At 41.8% G+C, this 19,020-nt stretch overlaps 2 protein-coding genes across 2 annotated transcripts; both read left to right on the top strand.

Moving 5' to 3' along the window:
- On the top strand, positions 1-4,233 carry LOC131977435 (uncharacterized). Its single transcript, XM_059340731.1, has 5 exons — positions 1-83; positions 650-682; positions 805-1,095; positions 1,895-2,155; positions 3,634-4,233. Exons 1-5 carry the CDS (start codon positions 5-7, stop codon positions 3,813-3,815), a joined length of 846 nt encoding a protein of 281 aa, XP_059196714.1. The 5' UTR covers positions 1-4; the 3' UTR covers positions 3,816-4,233.
- Positions 4,234-6,256: 2,023 nt separating this feature from the next.
- On the top strand, positions 6,257-18,342 carry zbtb37 (zinc finger and BTB domain containing 37). Its single transcript, XM_059340724.1, has 4 exons — positions 6,257-6,612; positions 8,061-9,005; positions 9,083-9,182; positions 10,733-18,342. The coding sequence occupies exons 2-4, from the start codon at positions 8,080-8,082 to the stop codon at positions 11,252-11,254; spliced, it is 1,548 nt and encodes a 515-aa protein (XP_059196707.1). The 5' UTR covers positions 6,257-6,612; positions 8,061-8,079; the 3' UTR covers positions 11,255-18,342.
- The last annotated feature ends 678 nt before the right edge of the window (positions 18,343-19,020 follow it).

Genomic DNA, 19,020 nt, shown 5'->3' with positions numbered 1-19,020 from the left:
TTTAATGTTTAAACCAGACAGATCATTTGGACTTCAGGAGGAAGAGATGTCTCTGCTCCTGCTCTTCACTCTGTCTCTCTGCTGTGAGTTCACTCTTTTCATTTAGAAAAATACACATTATTATTACAAATTTCTTCCCACTGTTCACAAAAACTCTTCAGGATTTATTGTTTATTGTTTCATAAACTGGAATTTTATAATGTTCTTATTAATTAGTCCAAAAAATCTAAACAGTAAAATAACATAAAGATATTTAATATATCAAATATTAAAACACAACTTGGGAGCCAATGATTATTTTTAATATATAATATTTTTTCAAATTAATGATTACATTTAGAATGAATAAATAAATATCAAAAATGTAAAAAGAAATGTTAATTCATGTTTTAGTTAACATCTTCAACTCCTGCAGGTACACAGACGATCTTACCTGTTGTATAAAACAACAAAAAACTATTCATAATAACATTAATAATAATAATAATAATAATAATAATAATAATAACATATTTTATGTTTTCAAACATTGACTGAAGCTGTAACAATAAAAACATGGTTGCTGTCACTATGATGGTTCGTTTTATGTTTTTTTCAACATGAAAAACAAAACTCAGCTGACTTCTGTTTGTCTCTGATTGGCTGACAGGGTGGGCGGCGGCTGCCAGGTCGCAGTGGAGCGGTGAGTCGCGTTGACCCGTGATCCACATAAGCACAAAACATGTCAATAATTATCTTATAATTAGACATTTAACAAGTCTTGTGTTTATATCTGTCTTGTCCGAACGCGTCATCTCTTTGCAGAAAAACCGAAAATCCTCTTCCCCGAGGACATGATCTTCATCGGGGACTCGTTGCGGGTCACCTGCACGCTTCCCATCGACTACAAGGGCGGCGAGTGTCGTCTGTACAAAGACGACGCCCGCTTACCTTTCAAGATGATGATCGCAACCGATTGGAGCTGTGTCTTCCAGGTGACCTCTGACGAGCTGATGGGACGCGGCCGGAGACCCGGACGCTTCTCCCTCAAGTGTGACTACCAGCTGCAGGAGTACACGTCAGTGAGCAGCGACAGCAGAGGCATCTCGGTCCACCGTGAGTCTCCTCCAGATCTTTACACCTGCTTTATGCTAAGCTAGGCTAACAGCCCCCCTGCTTCCAGTGCTTGTGCTAAGCTACGCTAACAATCTCCCCCTGATTCCAGTGTTTATGCTAAAATAGATTAACATTCCCCTCCGCTTCCAGGTTTAAAGCTAAGCTATGTTAACAATCTCCACCTGATTCCAGTGTTTATGCTAAGCTAGGCCCCCACTTCCAGTGTTAATGCTAAGCTAACAATCTCCACCTGATTCCAGTGTTTGTGCTAAACTAGGCTAACAACCCCCCTACTTCCAGTGTTTATGCTAAAATAGATTAACATTCCCCTCCGCTTCCAGTGTTTATGCTGAGCTACGGGCAACAATTCCCCCCGCTTCCAGTGTTTGCGTTAAGCTACACTAACAATCTCCCCCTGATTCCAGAGTTTGTGCTAAGATAGGCTAACAATCCCCCTGCTTCAAGGGCTTATGCTAAGATAGGCTAAAAGCCCCCCTGCTTCCAGTTTTTATGCTAACCTAGGCTAACAGCCCCCCCTGATTCCACTGTTTATGCTACGCTAGGCTAACAGCCACCATGCTTCCAGTGTTTATGCTAAGCTAGGCTAACAAACCCCCTGCTCCCAGTGTTTATGCTAAGCTAGGCTAACAGCCCCATCTCCCGTTCCCAGTGTTTATGCAATGGTATACTATGCTCCCTGCTTCCAGCCTTTATGCTAAGCTAGGCTAACCGAGGTGAATCATAGATATGTGGACTGCAGATTGTGAGGGAGTTTGTCTGGTGGTGGTCTCCCCTGCAGGGCAAGTGCCCCCTCCTGAACTAAGCGTCAGCCACCGGTTTGTGTCCCCTGAGGACAGCGTGGAGGTCCACTGTGACGCTGACTCCTACGAATGTTCGTACTTCAGGAATCAGGCCTGGATCGCAACGAGGCCCTGCAGAAAAAACCTGACAGGAAAGCAGCTCGCCAGGTGGAAGAAGCCAACCCTGCTGCTCCCCGTCAACCTCACCTGCACATATGGCGTGTCCCCTCCCAGCAACCACATGCTGCTGTTTGTCGTTGGTAAGGAGCCAATCAGATTCCTGCTGAGTCACACTCACAGCCAATCACAGCCAGGTTACAGGTGAACACATGAGGAGCCGAGAGAGCAAATAAAACGCAGGACTGATCTCACATAGAAAACAAAATCTGTTTTTGAAGCTTCTGAAAACTTTATCTGCTGTGTTTGTTGAGGAAAGATCACAAATCACAAAGAGAACAAACAGTCCAGTTTAAAGTCCAAGTTTTTTTTTTTTTAAAGATTATGATTTGATCACATGACTACATATTCAAGGAAAGTTGAAAACATCCGGCAGCTTAAAGAGCGCCCTCTTGTGGCAGGCTTTTAATGTGAAAGAGCTTTTCAGGAAGAGATGACTTTCACTGACAGTAACAACAACAACAACAACAACAACAACAACATCAAAAACAATAGAAAAAACTGTAAAGTAAAAATGATCTGAACTACAACCAACTAATGTTTAAATTATTGATTGTTCTTTTCTCAATTCATTTATTTGTTTATAAAATATCAGAAAACAGTTTAAAAAAATGTCCACAAGGACGTATTTGCAACATTTTCTGCCAAAATATTTTAAACAAAACCTATAAACTGAACTCCCTCTAAAAAAACCAAAAACATCAGATTTAAATAGTTCTCTTTACATGGGACTGAATTATTTTTTTTCTGAACAACACTCAGACTGAGCACAGTAATATTTGTGTATTTTGTCTTGTTGTTTTTGTTTAGGTAGGAAGAACTGTGTTTGTTTATATACAAACAAATGGATATGTTATATATTATTGTGTGAAAGGAAAGTATAGAGGATTGAGACTAGAACCCTGAGGTATCCCACATGTGATACTGAGGCTGTCAATAGGGCGATCTTGTGTTTGGGCAGCTGTTTGAGAACATGTTAGCATCAACTATGAGATAACAGCTTGTACATTACAGTGTAATTATGTCATTTATATGTATGAGATAAAATAAAATATATAATGGGTTCAATAGTTTATGGATAACAGAAGAAGGTGGCAGGTTTAGGAAATAAGAAATTGAACACATTCAGAATACCCTTTTTCTGCATTTAAATACTTGCTTTTATTTGCGTATTTTCTCTGAACTCTGGTTTTGTTGTTGTTTAGGTAGGAGGAATGTGTGTTTGTTTATTTACAAACAAACTGACATGTTATATGTTATAGTATAAATGGAAAATATAGAAGATCAAGACTAGAACCCTGAGGAACCTCACATGTTATACTGAGGCTGTCAATAGGATGATCTTGTGTTTGGGCAGCTGTTTGAGAACGTGTTAGCATCAAAAATCAACTTGATATCAGCTTGTTGATTACAGTGTAATTATGTTGTTTATATAAAGATAAAAAATAAATATTTGTTGGATATGATAATTTAAGAACAACAGAAGAAATCATCGGGATAGAGAATCGGTTTAAGAGAAGCTTATTAATGTCAGAATTGATGATTTCGTGTCTGTTTGCAGACACAAGTCAAGCCTCCTCGTCTGTCGACTGTAAAGTTTCCGTGGACGACGACCAGATGCCGGCGTTCAGAAACGACAGCTGGACGTCTGTTGGCGAAGACGGGCTGACGGTCAAAGTTCAGGCCACAAACAGCACCTTGAGGACCAACGAGACCTGCAGCCACATCCAGACTCAGACCTGATTAACAGATCCAGACTCAGACCTCATTAACAGATCCAGAGTAATTAAATAAATACATTTAATTAATATATACCTTTAAACAGCAGAAGAAAAAAACAGAATGTTCCTTTCATGCCTCAAAATAACTAAGTAAAATCACGAAGTACATTTACTCAAGTACTGTGCTTAAGTATAATTTTGAGGTACTTGTACTTTACTTGAGGATTCCATTTTATGTAACTTTATACTTCTACTTCATTACATTTTGGAGTAAGGCCAAGCGCAAATCGTGGCAGCGGCACCTCGCTGCGGCATCTCTAGTGGCACCCCCGGATGCCACAGCGAGGTGCCGCTAGCGTCGCGGCACATGCCAATGTTTGGGGGAGATGCCACGGCACATGCCACTAGATGCCACGGCACATGCCACTAGATGCCACGGCACATGCCACTAGATGCCACGGCACATGCCGCTGTTTGGGGTAGATGACGCGGCACATGCCACTGTTTGGGGGAGATAGCCGTGGCACTTCCGTGCACCTGGGTTGAGGTGTGTGTGTGTGTGTGTGTGTGTGTGTGTGCGTGCGTGCGTGCGTGTGTGTGTATGTGTTAACTTTTTCCCTGTTGGTTCTGTTACTCTCCACAGCACGGAAATGAAGACACTATTTAGCTTTTTTTCCACTCTTTTTATTTAGGCTAGGTTAAGCCTCTTCCTCAGGTTCCTTGAACCTGGCAAAAACTTTGTAATTTTCCTCATCTAGGAGTTTCTCACAGAATTTGTCATAGTCTTTTTTTTTTTGAAACACAAACGTGAACATTTCTGCTGGCGAATCCTCTTCAACATCACATTTCCAGTTTTGAAGCTCACTGAGGGCCTCAATTTGTTCTTCTTTTTCCATTGAAAGGACGCCAGGAAGTTTTAGTCCTCCATTGAAGTCTTCCTTGCTGCACCAGTCAGCTGCAGTCATGCAATCTTTTAATAAGATATTTTCCTGCAGAAAAGGAAAAAATTAAGTGTGGTCCAAATACATATAGGCCTCGTAGGCTGGAAATGTGATGTTGAAGAGGATTCGCCAGCAGAAATGTTCACGTTTGTGTTTCAAAAAAAAAAAGACTATGACAAATTCTGTGAGAAACTCCTAGATGAGGAAAATTACAAAGTTTTTGCCAGGTTCTAGGAACCTGAGGAAGAGGCTTAACCTAGCCTAAATAAAAAGAGTGGAAAAAAAAAGCTAAATAGTGTCTTCATTTCCGTGCTGTGGAGAGTAACAGAACCAACAGGGAAAAAGTTAACACATACACACGCACACACACACACACACACACACACACACACACCTCAAACCAGGTGCATGGAAGTACCACGGCTATCTCCCCCAAACAGCGGCATGTGCCGTGGCATCTAGTGGCATGTGCCGTGGCATCTCCCCGCTAGGTGCTGCTGCCACGATTTGCGCTTGGCCTTGCTGGGACATTTTGAGGCAAATATTGTAATTTTTACTCCACTACATTTAGCTGACAGCTTCAGTTGCTTTTCAGGTCGAGATTTAACATGAAAAACATGATATATTTAAAGTGATTAGACATTTGATTTAATCAAACCTCATAACGCTGCTTACATAAATGCATAAATAATAATAATAATAATATAATATATGCAATAATATATTTGGAATATATAAAACAATCTGGTTGGGTTCATTCTGCACAATGAATACTTTTACTTTTGATACTTTAAGTACACTTTGACACTTTCTTTACTTTTACTTCAGTTAGTTTTGAATGCAGGGCTCTTACTTGTAGTAGAGTAATTTCAGTGTGGTATTAGTACTTTTACTTAAGAAGGGATCTGGATACTTCTCCACCACTGCTTCTTCCACTGTGAAATGTTTTACCATTTACATTTTTATATTTCATGTGATCGTTTGTATTTGTTTTTATGTTTACTATCTGATTCAGTTTAATCAGCTGTGAGGGTTTAAAGGGCTATATAAATAAAATTTAATTGAATTATTCCACTGTAAATGTTTGAAGTATTCTGCATTTTTGTTCATCCTCTGCATGTTCAGGTTCAGTTTTATTATGTTTTCAAATTTACTGTATCCAACAAACACACAAACACAAACCTGAGAGAAAAAAATAATAAAGTTTAAATGTTCATAAGAGTGAAAATGTTTAACTTTTAAAGTAAATTAATCAAATAAACTTTTATATCAATGTAAATGTACTTTTTCATGTGTGTGTGTGTGTGTGTGTGTGTGAGTGAACTCCACTTTGCCAAACTCAAAGTGCCGTGATGACCCCACTCCTCGCAGGTGCATGCCGGGAAGTGTAGTCTTTCCCGCAGCCGTTAGCTGAGCGCTCCTCTCGGACATTAAACTACATCTCCCAGCAGGCCCCGCGCGTTTTCTTCCTTCCCTCCTTCCTTCCTGCAGCCTCGGCCCTTCTGCCGTGAAAAAGGAAGATGAGAAGCAGCGGCAGCCTGCCGACACCGAGCCGACACTGAACCGACCCCGAACCGAGCCTGACTTCCAGCGGAATGGCGGCGGAGCGGCTGCCGACGGACCGGAGCTCAGCTGCTGTTCCCCGGCCTTGAACCCGTCAACGACAGCCGCTGGAGCCGCTGGAGTCCCGGAGCTGCGGAGCCTGGAGGAGCGGCGGGTGGAGCTGCAGCCTGCCGGGCCGAGCCGTGCTGAGCCGAGCCGAGCCGAGCCGTCGTCGTCCCCCGCCCTGCTGACGATGCTCAGCTCGCTGCAGGACTGAAGCCTCGACTGCACCGCACCCTGAAACCAGACCCGATCTCCCCCCTGTCCCCCCTTCAGGTGAGAGTCAGGCTGCACACCTGGAGGTTTACCTGTTCCCCTGAGACAGACAGGCACGACCGGAACCAGGCTGGTCCTGATCTGGTCCTGATCTGGTTCTGGGTCCTGCTGTCAGACTGGAAAGAGTGTTTTTGCAACCTGTCAGGTCCATGTAGGGCTGGGCGACATGGCTCCAACCTGTCCTGTACAGGTTGTTGCATATCTCAGTAGTGACAGCTAACACCACCTCATAATTCAATAAATAAATAGTGCAAATTAGGAGGAAGATTATTTTTATTTCCTCCATGTGAGGAAAAAAAGCTGCAGCTTCAGTCAAACCTGCAACATTGAGAACGTGAAGCAGCGTCCAAATGACAGGAATATTACCGTAACTAGGGCTGGGCGATATATCGATATAAAAGATATTGCGATATATTTTTAAATGTGATATGGAATTAGACTATATCACACATATCGATATTTGAACTATGGTCCTTGCTCCAGGCAAGCTGCGGCTTTTATTTAAGATATTTTTTTATCTAAATGTGCACTTTATGGAGCTTTGCTTTTTTTAATAAAGGTACTCCTGTTGTTATACAGTATTTATGTTCACTTAAATAAACGGTTTCAATAAAACTACTTGTGACATGTCATATTCAGCTTTGACTTTGACTGAACATTTGCTCTCACTCTGCGATAAAAATATCAGGATATATATTGTATATCGATATTCAGCCTAAATATATCGGGATGTGACTTTTGGTCCATATCGCCCAGCCCTAACCGTAACACAGTTCAGTTGCAGTTATTTCAACATCTGATAGAAACAATAATGAAAAATATACATGATAGACAATTTTAATATTATTTTGATGATAGAAAATATATAAATCTCTTGTCGCCCAGCCCTACTTGAACCAAACCTCACGACCTCATGTGTATCTGGATGTAACCACTTCTTCTACTGCCTTACTATTTAGTACATAGTAAATAAAATCACCAACTTGTGTCTGATGCAGAGTATTAAATACATGACGAATAAAGGTTTTAGTGTTTAGTAGGGTTGTCAAAAGTATTGATACTCAAAAAAGTATCGATACTAAAACGTTGTATCCGGATATGATACTCATTTTCAAAAGTATCGATAATTCCTCAAACAGCAACACACACAGCCGAAAATATTGTTGTAATTGTTATTGTTTATTGTATTTATTTATTTTTTGCACTACCTCAGACCTGAAGCTTGTTATCATAGTTGCAGTTTCTTTTTGCACAACTGTTTATTATAAATATTTAACCTATGGTTCTGTTCATTTTTACATTTTGTGGTATCGAAAATGGTATTGAGAATCGAATATTTTCCTGAGTATCGGTATTGAGTTGAAAATTTTAGTATGGTGACAACCCTAGTGTTTAGTGATGTCACACCTGTAATGTCCCTGTGATTGACCCTGGTCCTGTTGTGTCAGTGTCCCCGCAGGCTGCAGCATGGAGCGCTCCGGCAGCATCCAGCTGGACATCCCGGACTTCAGTAACTCGGTTCTGAATCACCTGAACCAGCTGCGTGTTCAGGGCCGTCTCTGCGACATCGTGGTCAACGTGCAGGGTCAGAGCTTCAGGGCGCACAAGGTGGTCCTCGCCGCCAGCTCGCCGTACTTCCGGGACCACATGTCTCTGGGCCAGATGAGCACCGTGTCGCTAACGGTGATCCGCAACCCGTCGGTGTTTGAGCAGCTGCTGTCCTTCTGCTACACGGGCCGCCTCTGCCTGCAGCTCGCCGACATCATCAGCTACCTGACGGCCGCCAGCTTCCTGCAGATGCAGCACATCATCGACCGCTGCACGCAGATCCTGGAGGGCATCCACCTGAAGATCAGCCTGGCCGACCTGGACGAGGAGCCCCGGGAGGAGGAGGCGGGGCGGGGCTCCAGGAGCAGCAGGACCCTGGAGGCCGTGGTGCGAGCCGGCGGACATCACGCCAGCCTGCGTCTGCTCAGCGCGCGGAGCGGGGCGGAGGTGTGCGAGGCGATCAGCCCCGCCGAGGAGCCGCTCAGCCCGCCGCCGACGGTGGAGCACAGCGGGCTGGAGGGGCCCGGGTCCGCCTCGGGCAGGGCGAGCAAAGAGCCGATCCTTCGCATCAACCGGGCCGGGCAGTGGTACGTGGAGACGAGCAGCGACCCGGAGCGGACCGGCAGCGCCGAGGAGGGCGGCGGCATGGAGCGAGTGCGGATCAAGACGGAGAGGATGGAGGAGTGGATCGGCGCCGGGGAGCACCAGGAGGAGGGGGGGCCGGTGGAGGAGGGGACCACGGTGATGATCGACACGTCGGGACGCAGCACGCTGGTGACGGGGCCGGTGGGGACGATGGCGACCCGCAGCGCCCAGCCGTCCTCCAGCTTCAGCGAGACGGACAGGTGAGTCAGAGCGACGACGTGCAGCTGGTCGTCTTCAGACTGAACCGTATAAACTAATGAGGGTTTTTATTCACCAGGTTCAGTCCCACCGGCAGCGTGGTCGTCCTGGCAGAGCGTCAGAGAGCGAAGAGCGAGTCTCCCAGCAGGGCGGACGAGCTGCGACAGCCGAGCTCACAGGTACCAGACAACAGCAGCAGCCAATCAGGAGAGGCCGTCAGATAAAGACTTGTGTTAGAAAACTTGGTGATAACAAACAAGAAGAGTTCTTCTGTTTGCTGCAGTTACATGCTGCTAGTCAGAGTTTAGATCTCACTATCGATCTCACACGTGTTCAACAAACTTTTAGGAACCCTGGAACCTCCTGGAGGCCAAGTAGAACCTCCTCACTGAGACTGAGAACCTCCTTTGATTTCTTTAAAAAATAATCAGGTGGCGATGTTTGCACGTATGGTTCGCTAAGTGGCCAAACGACTTTCTAAAGGTTTTTGACGAATGCAAAAAAATCCAGAAAATCTCTCGACTGACACAACATGAAGTTTTATTTATTTATTATTTCATTTTAATGTGCAACAGTTTTGCAACAGTGGGTCCTTTATTTTCACTAGGGTTGCCAACCGTCGCTTGAAAAACGGAATCGTCCCGTATTTAGAAACAAAAGCACCCGTCCCGTATTGAGCTGAAAAGGGACGCACTTTGTCCCGTATTACTGTGACAGTCAAAAAATAGTCAGTAAAATGCCAATGGAAAATGGGCGCTTTATATGAAAACTTACGGTAAACTTGTTCCCAGGCCCCGTCCTGCACTGTGACCAATGAGCTGACAGCATATTCACACACGAGTATGACGATACAGAATACGCTCATCCCATTGGTCGAGGAGGTACTGTTGCTCGCGAAGAAAATAGTGAAAGACAACAAAGCAGCATGCGTAGGTTACAACTGACACAGACACCGACACTGCTTTACGGGGCGGTACACCTTCGAGCAGCAATGCGACTAGAACTCCTCTGAGAAATAAACAGAAAAGGATGCAAAAATACAGAGAGGAATGGGAAAAAGGAAACACCTGGGTGGGAAAAAGTGCGTGATAACATCTATAAGGCCACTGCATGGTGTGCCGGCGCTCTTTTCCTGTTGCCCATGATGCACTGATTGATCTGAAACAACACGCTACCAGTGCTGCCGTAACGCCATCTGCACTTTAAATTTTAGTGTGCAATTACATCACACTTTACGGTAGCCGCATGACTCCAAAATAGCCACTCAATTGAATTCATGCTGTGTCAATAAAATAAGTAAATCAAATTGTTATCAGCAAACTCCAGTGCATTCTTTTAGAGCAGGCCCCCATGTGTTCATGACATGAATTTAATGCCTTTTTACTGAACCAATTTGGGATTATGGAATGCCAAATTCTTCCAAAATGGCCATGTAATTGCATACATGCTGCATTTTAAAAGCCAATAAAAGGAGTAAATCAAATTGTTATCATCTTTAGAGACCATGTATTCATGTCACACAAAAATATGCATCTGATTCAATTCAGTTTCGAGTCAAAACGTTAAAAATCATTTCCATTAAAAAAAAAAAAGGGGCTGAAAAATATATCAGGTCAGCCGGCCCTGCCAATGAGGTGTCCCATATTTCCTTTTCAGGGAGTTGGCAACCCTAATGTTCACCCAGAGATTAAAATACATAACTTTTTGTTTGTCTTGTTCTTCCTGTCAGGGGGAGGAGCATGCAGCGTTTGACATGGGGGGCTACGAGGACTACCTGAGGGAGCAGGTGGGGGACCGCTGGTTCCGCTACAACCCCCGGCTCACCTGCATCTACTGCTGCAAGTCCTTCAATCAGAAGGGCAGCCTGGACCGCCACATGCGCCTGCACATGGGCATCACGCCGTTCGTGTGCCGCATCTGCGGGAAGAAGTACACCCGCAAGGACCAGCTGGAGTACCACATCCGCAAGCACACCGGCAACAAGCCCTTCCACTGCCACGTCTGCGGCAAGAGCTTCCCCTTCCAGGCCATCCTCAACCAGCACTTCCGCAAGAACCACCCGGGCTGCGCGCCGCAGGAGGCCCACAGCGCCTCCCCCGAGACCACCACCGCCTCCGTCACGTCCAGGGGGGGCCCCAGCGACGAGGCCTCCCCCAGCCAGGAGGAGCCCGAGGGTGGGGGGAGCAGCGGAGGTGCAGGCCAGTACAGCGAGGGACCCCAGGCGTCGGTCTCCACCACGGGGCCCGACTGACCCCGATGGAGGGAGCCGGGGAGGGCGGAGCCTGGGGCGGGGGGTGACGGACGTGGTCCTGTTGCACCTGAAGCCAACAGGGCGCTGAAACCCAAGCAGCGACAGAAAAGACGCCTCAGAGTCTGAACTGAGATTTTTCCGCTTTAAACCGCATCTACCTTCACTAACCAAACCGAACAGATTAAGCTAAGATGAAGAAATGCCACACACTCCAACAACCTCATACACCACACGATGGCGTGGTTCTCGTTTGCCTCCGTCTAGTTTATGTTACAGATTTCTACTTTTATATTTACAGGTTTTACAGGTTCACAATGCAGCAACACAACAGTCTGTCTGGTGGAAACTTTGCCAAACTACTCAGTGCCAGTTTAACAGTTCAAGTCCTTCATTTTTGCCTTGAGACAATCTGGAGCAGCTGGTTTAATAATAATAATCCTGCGCGCTCTTCAAAGTGCCACGTCGGCAGAAAAACGTGTCGTTGCACAAAAAAGGTTCAATGAGAAAAAACTGCGACTGTTAAAGTTCCAGTGTGATCAAAGTTTCTCATCTTTTTGTGACGCTAAAACAAATTTAATATCTCAGTTTGTAAAACTGAACACATGGAAACATGATTAGTTTTCAGTATTGTAGAGTAAATTAATCATAAAATGTAAGAAAATACACTCTAAAACCTGAAGATATTCACTTTACTGTCACATAAGATACTAGAATCAGTAATCGGAGTAACTCAAAATTAGTAATCGTGATTAAAATATTTTCTCAACAAAGTTTATTTCAGATTTTGTCACTTTTGCTATTTACTCTTGATTCCTTAACTTTGCCTTCAAATGCAGAAAAGGCCAAATCAGTCACTATTTATTGTGCCACACAATATAAACATATAGAGCATTAAATAATTGTTCTAATGTGAAAGGAGATCAGCAGTTTGAAGGTGAAATGTGCCAAACTGACCAACTAAATCTGCTGGAAAAAACCTCCTAAAATACACAAAATAATCTGTAAATTATAGATATTAAATTAATTACAATAGAAATTGGAAGCAGAATAATTATTGTAGGTTTTCTAAATGAGCATCTTTTATCATCTGCACTAAATATGTTAAAATCAGGGTGCACTTGGCTTTTCCCGGAGCTTTTGACTGCACGCCATGGCCTTCTCCATCAAATCAAACCTGCTCAGGTGTCATCAGGTGCCCTCAGTACAGGACTCGGGTCCCTTGGTAACAGGTGGTCGTACGAGGGGGGGCATTACAATCCTGGTCCATGCCTACGGACGGCCCCCCTCAGCCCCACCGATACCTCACCGCCTGTTCAACAAACCCCGGAGGAAGATCAGGGGGGTGCACGCGAAAGCTCCGGGAATAAAAAGAAACAGGTGACGAACTCTGATCACACTGGATTAGTTAATTTGGCTGTAAAATAAATTCTTCAGATTAACGATAACAATGAAGTGAGTTTTTAAAGAATCTGGTAGGTGAGAAAGGACCATCTGGCAGCCTGTTGACCGAACGGACTCACAGCAGGAAAACTGGACGGCGTCCAGCCTCAGATAAGCTACACAGCTCAGTTACCTCTCATCACTACGCAATACAGCTGCTGCACTGCACAGCACAGCACCACCGGGGGGCGCTCTGATACACTCACACCTCCTTCAGTCTTCTCAGATATTTTTATAAACAAAGCATGTGTTTTTTTTGTTTTGTTTTTATGTTTTTTCTTGGACACTTTTTTGCTCTGACAATGCGTGACGGACAACAGAAGGGTCATGTTGGAGGAGACGACCCGATCAGAAACCCGTGTTTCTTAATGACGCAATTAATCTGCTGCACGCCGATAAGTAGACGGAGGATTAATGCGTTTAATTAGGGCAGAAAACAGAAAAACACAGCTTGCTTACAAGCATATCATCAAAATTTGCAAACTAATTGTATGCTTAGTTATTGTGCAGTGGTGCTAAGAGACTTAATGTTGGTGACATAGTAAGCTACTTTTAGGCATTTAAGAAAATTACAATTAGCTTGCAAGCTAACTCAGCTAACACAGAAAAGTTATAATTAGTTCAACACCACCTGAACATTAGTTCTTTGGATAACAGGCTAACCCCTGTGAGCTGGTTAGTTAACATTAATTAACTGTTGATTATTTGATTTTAGTTGGTTTTATTTTTTCATAGGCAGGCACAGAAAATTAACATTAGCTCACAAGCTAGCTGATTTGCTGACTCATCATATACACATTGTACTATACTGGTTCAGAACAACTTTAATTAATTAATTCAGTTATCCTGATATAATTTACAAATGTGAACTAGTTATCTGATATTGACTCTTAACTTTAAATGGCATCGGTTTTGCTGAAGCAGATACAAAGTTTAAACATTAGCTAGGTATTTTTTGCTGCCTCATTGTGTACAATTTTTACTGCTCTTGTACCGGATAGTTATAATTCGTTCAACACCACAAATGTTGGTTATATCCTTAAAAAAGCTAACATTTATAAGCTGATTCTTAAATGTGAATTAACTGTTGATTTTTATTTTTTCATGGGCAGGCACAGAAAATTAACATTAGCTCACAAGCTAACTGATTTATGCTGACTCATCGTGTACACGTTGTACTCTACAACTTCAGAAAAACTGTAATTAATTCAATTATCCTGATATAATTTACAACTGTGAGCTAGTTATCTGATATTGACTCTTAACTTAAGTTGATGTCAGTATTTCTGAAACAGACACAAAGTCAAAAATCCTCATAAGCTAACGTTCGCTAGCTATTTTTGCTGCCTCATTGTGTACAAATTTTACTACTCTAGTACCAAATACTTAGAATTTGTTCAACACCACAAATGCTAGGTATATCCTTAAAAAAGCTAACATTTATAAGCTTATTCTTAAATGTGAATTAACTGTTGATTTTTTATTTTTTTTCATAGGCAGGCACAGAAAATTAACATTAGCTCACAAGCTAACTGACTTTTGCTGACTAATCGTTTACACGTTGTACTCTACAACTTCAGAAAAACTGTAATTAATTCAATGATCCTGATGTAATTTACAACTGTGAGCAAGTTATCTGATATTGACTCTTAACTTTAAATGGCATCAGTTTTCCTGAAGCAGACATAAAGTAAAAAATCCTCATTAGCTAACGTTAGCTAGCTATTTTTTGCTGCCTCATTGTGTACAAATTTTACTACTCTAGTACCGAATAGCTATAATTCATTCAACACCACAAATGTTAGTTATATCCATAAATAAGCTAACATTTATAAGCTGATTCTTAAATGTAAATCAACCATTGATTATTTTATTTTAGTTATTTTTATCCAGGAAGACAGAAAAAGATCAGCTAACAGGCTAACAGATTCTTTTTTGCTTCTCACATACAGTTTTTATTCCATTGGGTTTGAGTTATTCATGACTCTTAAACTTCCTTTCCTAAAACAGCTAATATTTGATTATATAACATTAATTTTCTGGCAGCAGACACGCAGAAAGTTACCGTTAGCTAACACACAGACCTTTCTTTCTGTAGGACCTAACAGTTGTCAGAGAGTTAGCTTCTTTTTAAGCTGTTCTTTACCAACATTAATGTTTCTGAGGCAAATACACAGAAAATCAACGTTCATATGTTAGTTGTTATTTACAGATTAATCGAGACAAAGTTCTCCAGAAATACAGAACAGTTGTAATAAGTCCTAAAAATTTGTTTATTGCTTGTTAATAAAATGTTGATTATTATTTTAGTTCAGAACCAGAATGCTGTATGTTAGCTAATATACTATATATACAATAATATGCTAATGTTAGCTTGCAAGCTAAATATAGTTTGCCAATGTTAGTTTGCTGACAGACTTTACTCTATGGAGGCTTTTATGAAAGCTGAAATGTTTTGAGGACGAATAGTGTTTCTGAAGGTTTCAGTTTCATCTCTGTGTGTGCAGCACAAAGGTAGATTTAGCCTAGCTTAGCACAAAGACTGGAAGCACGGGAAAGCTACTAGCCTAGCTCTACGCTATGATATATTAACTCGGGTTGTGCTCGTAAATATAGTCACTCTAAGTGCAAAAAAACTGGACTGTTTGTAGATTCGGAGCGCGGTTATTCAGAGCGACACTCTCTGAGCGGCAGAGTAACTTTAACGTTTGTTAATTTCTATAGAAATATAACACTATTTCAAATTTCGTTACAAACGCACACGCTCTCTAGATAAGTTAGCTTGCAGTTAGCTGATGTTAGTGAACATTGTTGAAATATTGTTCTACTGCTTTTATTTTCGTCGTCTTTGTACCGAGTGCAGTTGTGCAGTAGAGGTAATGCGTCATTACGACAGGCGGTTCTGATCGGGTCCCTGTAGCGACAGGACGAGGAGCCAGACCCTGTCAGACCAGATGGATGTAGTAGCCAGGCGATGGAGCTGGACTAAAATAGAAACCCTCCAGAGGTCACAGTTCACCTATCGGAGAGGAGGGAACAGGTCGGACCACCTGGCAACCAAAGGAAAGACGACGTGGCCGCGTTGGCCCTCCAAAACAACTTGAGCACTTATCAGAGAAAGAGAGACGGGATCAAAAGCAGAACTTTTATAGAAACAGAACAATATAAAATCACATATTATCAGACATATTTAAACTACTAAGATGTTTTTTTTTGCTTATGAATAATGTAAGTGAGGAGTTGAATCCAGATGTTTGGCAGGTCGGCAGGTAGCACATGGATCGGCTGTTACTGTTTTTCTACAGAGCTGTGAATCAGATTCTCAGTGGACGGTAAATTTTTTATGCAAGTGAAGCCAGCGGCTCTGTCCTCACTCCGGCTGGCTGGACCCGAGTGTTCCTCCCAGATCCCGCCGCCGCCGCCGCACTCACTCTTCAGGCTAAACCAGGAACTATCAGGTATACAGACTCTCTTTTATTCAGTGAATCGGACGTTTACCTTTCCCTACGTAGCAGAACGCTAACGGCTAAACCTCAGTGCGAGCTACACGCCGCAGAAATAAAACTCACCTGTAAATAAACTCAACAGAAGCAGGTAAGAAATCCCTGCGAGTCACTGCAGAGGACAACAAAAACACTCCGACACAGGGCTGGGCAGCATCGAATCAAACAGAATATACTGCTTTCTGATTGGCTGGCAGGTTATCTTCATCAGTCAGGAATTTTTTTAAATAACGCATTTGGCTTAGATTCTCTAATATAAACCCAACACTGCAGGTATTATTTACAGAACTCTATAAATTTTAGTTTGTTGTGCACAAATTTTGACTTACAATTATTAGTATAATTTGTCGTCCATCCTCATAAAACCTGGTTTATGTTTGTAAATATTACAGAAAACGTGCATAACTACAGTATATCTGTTTCACTCAAGGCAGCTGAATAGTTTGCACACCGTGATTTATACAGAAATATTATTAAACTTGGAGACTAAGCTGTGTGTTGCTGACCTCTCTGGTTCTCAGCACCTGTAACAGTGATGTCACAATTCACCTGTACATGACCGCAGGTGAGACGTTAAACCACCGGAGGCAGCAAGACAGTTTGTGTTTGGATGTTTTGAGCCGAGCTGTAGTGAATCTGACAGTTAGTGATCAAGATAACAAGTCAAAAAGATATTTAATTTAGCCATTTGGATTAAATTAAATTATCTTTTGGCTCATGTTCAGATTAATTAGATGATAAATGTGTCACATTACTTTAATATAACGTTTTATTAGCATGATTTTACAATTTAATAAGTAATCTCCACAACAAGAACTTGTTTGTGAGCTTAGTGTTTAATTGCCATTTTATTTCTCTTATAACCATCATTTCTCATTATTCAATAACTTTTTAAAATGTCAGAAATAACCACAAATGTCCTCCAGAGGAGAATAAAACTTCTGAATGATCATTAAAAATACAGTTCTGAAATAATTATCTTGTCACAAAATTAATATTTTCTGGATTCATTACCGTGTAAACGCTGCTCAGCTGCCTTATGTTGATAAACCAGACTATACCAGAAATAGAAGGACATTTTGAAGCACATTTTTAGATATTCTAGAGAAATAAATCTGGCTTCATACTTAAGACAAGAAATTCCTTAATTGATCCCCATGGGGGAAATTATACAAGTATCCTGACTTGTATCGTTAACTAACGAGGTGAAAGTATGCCTCAGGATTATTAAGATAAATCATAAAAAGATGAAATGTTGCCCAGCTCTGACAGAAACACAAACACGTTGGTCCTGCAGGAACAAACAGACTAACTCAGTGCAGCAAAGAGAAGAAAAGATTAACGCATTAATCCAAATTACATCTGAAAGTCTTTTCAGCTGCTGATCAAATTATGCAAGAAATTGTAAGTTAACTTTGGTCACCAGTAACATCTGAACAGTATTTGTCACGTTAGACACTAAACAGATTAAACTAAAACTTCCTAAACCGGTCTGAACTGGTCCAGACCGGGTCATGCCTCAGTTTCTCCTCTCTGCACTGACTGTAGTGACTTTTTGTTTTCAATGATCAGCATCATCATCATCATTTCAAGCCAGTTTAAGTCTAGAAAACGCTGCTTCCAGAACAGCCAGTCCGGTTCAGTCCGATCCGGTTCAGTCCGGTCGGTCCCGTTTGGAGAATCTGTAAAGAAGGAAAAGTCGGATTGGGGTTACGGTCTGAGTTCAGGACTCTACATGAACTGTCGTGTGTTTAAACCTAAACACAATTACACTTACTGTGATTACAATCATTAAAAATATAAAATCATTCGTCTTCAAATCCATGAAGTTCAAACATAAGCAGGTGAATCACGCTTATCTCAGCTTTCCATATAATTGTAGCTTTGATAACGTTCAGATAAATGTTTATGTAAATAAACGTGTGAACAAAGTTCAGACAAGACACAGCAGTTTTAAGACATCTGCAGTTTCAAATACAGGGGAAAAGGGACGTGTAAACATCAGATTTATGTCGTTTTTCTAACATCAACCTCTGATTGTAGTGGTATCTCCTGTGGAGTACCACAGGGCTCTGTATGAGGACCACTGCTGTTTTCTTCATTTGCTCCAACTTTGCAACATCCTTAGTGAAAAAAAAATCCTCTTTTATGCAGACGACACTAAGATTTGTGTTTCAGTCCTTCCAGACTACCCCGTGAATTATTTACATGTAAATCATTGCTGCATGAAATAGGGAAAAAATCCAAAAGCATTCGTCTTCAAAGAATCTATGAAAACGTTCAAACATCAGCTGGTAAATGATGCGGATATATATTTGTAGCTTTGATTATATTCAGATAAATGTTCTTTCAGATTCCAGTTTTATATAAATGAACAAAGTTCAGACAAACAACTTAAGTTATAAATAATTTGTAAAGACAAGTAACTCACAGCTCAGAATCCGACTTTTCCTCTTTGATGGTTCTTCGGTTTCATCTTCAGTCAAACTGTGAAAACAGCTCAACCTCATCATCATCATCACCTTCATCTTCATCACCCTCTGGTCTTCACGGTGTCTTTGAGTCGGTCAGACTTCACTTCTTCTCTGATCGACTCTGTTTGCTTTACAACAAACGCCAAACGTTGGTTTATGTTTTTCAGCTTCTGGCTTTTTACTTTTTACTGTGTGAATTTATTATATGAATATCCAGTAACCTTGACCACAACATGCCTAATTATAAATCAAATCATTTAGATATATTCACTTGATGAGATTACTCTTTACTGTTGATTCCTCAAAGTATATCCTAATATATCGAAGCAGAAAATGAGTCAAAGGAAAA

Source organism: Centropristis striata, chromosome 9, assembly GCF_030273125.1.
Source record: "Centropristis striata isolate RG_2023a ecotype Rhode Island chromosome 9, C.striata_1.0, whole genome shotgun sequence".
NCBI classification, from domain to species: Eukaryota; Metazoa; Chordata; class Actinopteri; order Perciformes; family Serranidae; genus Centropristis; species Centropristis striata.
Note: the sequence above shows the minus strand (reverse complement) of the source record. Positions and strands in the feature narration are given on the sequence as shown.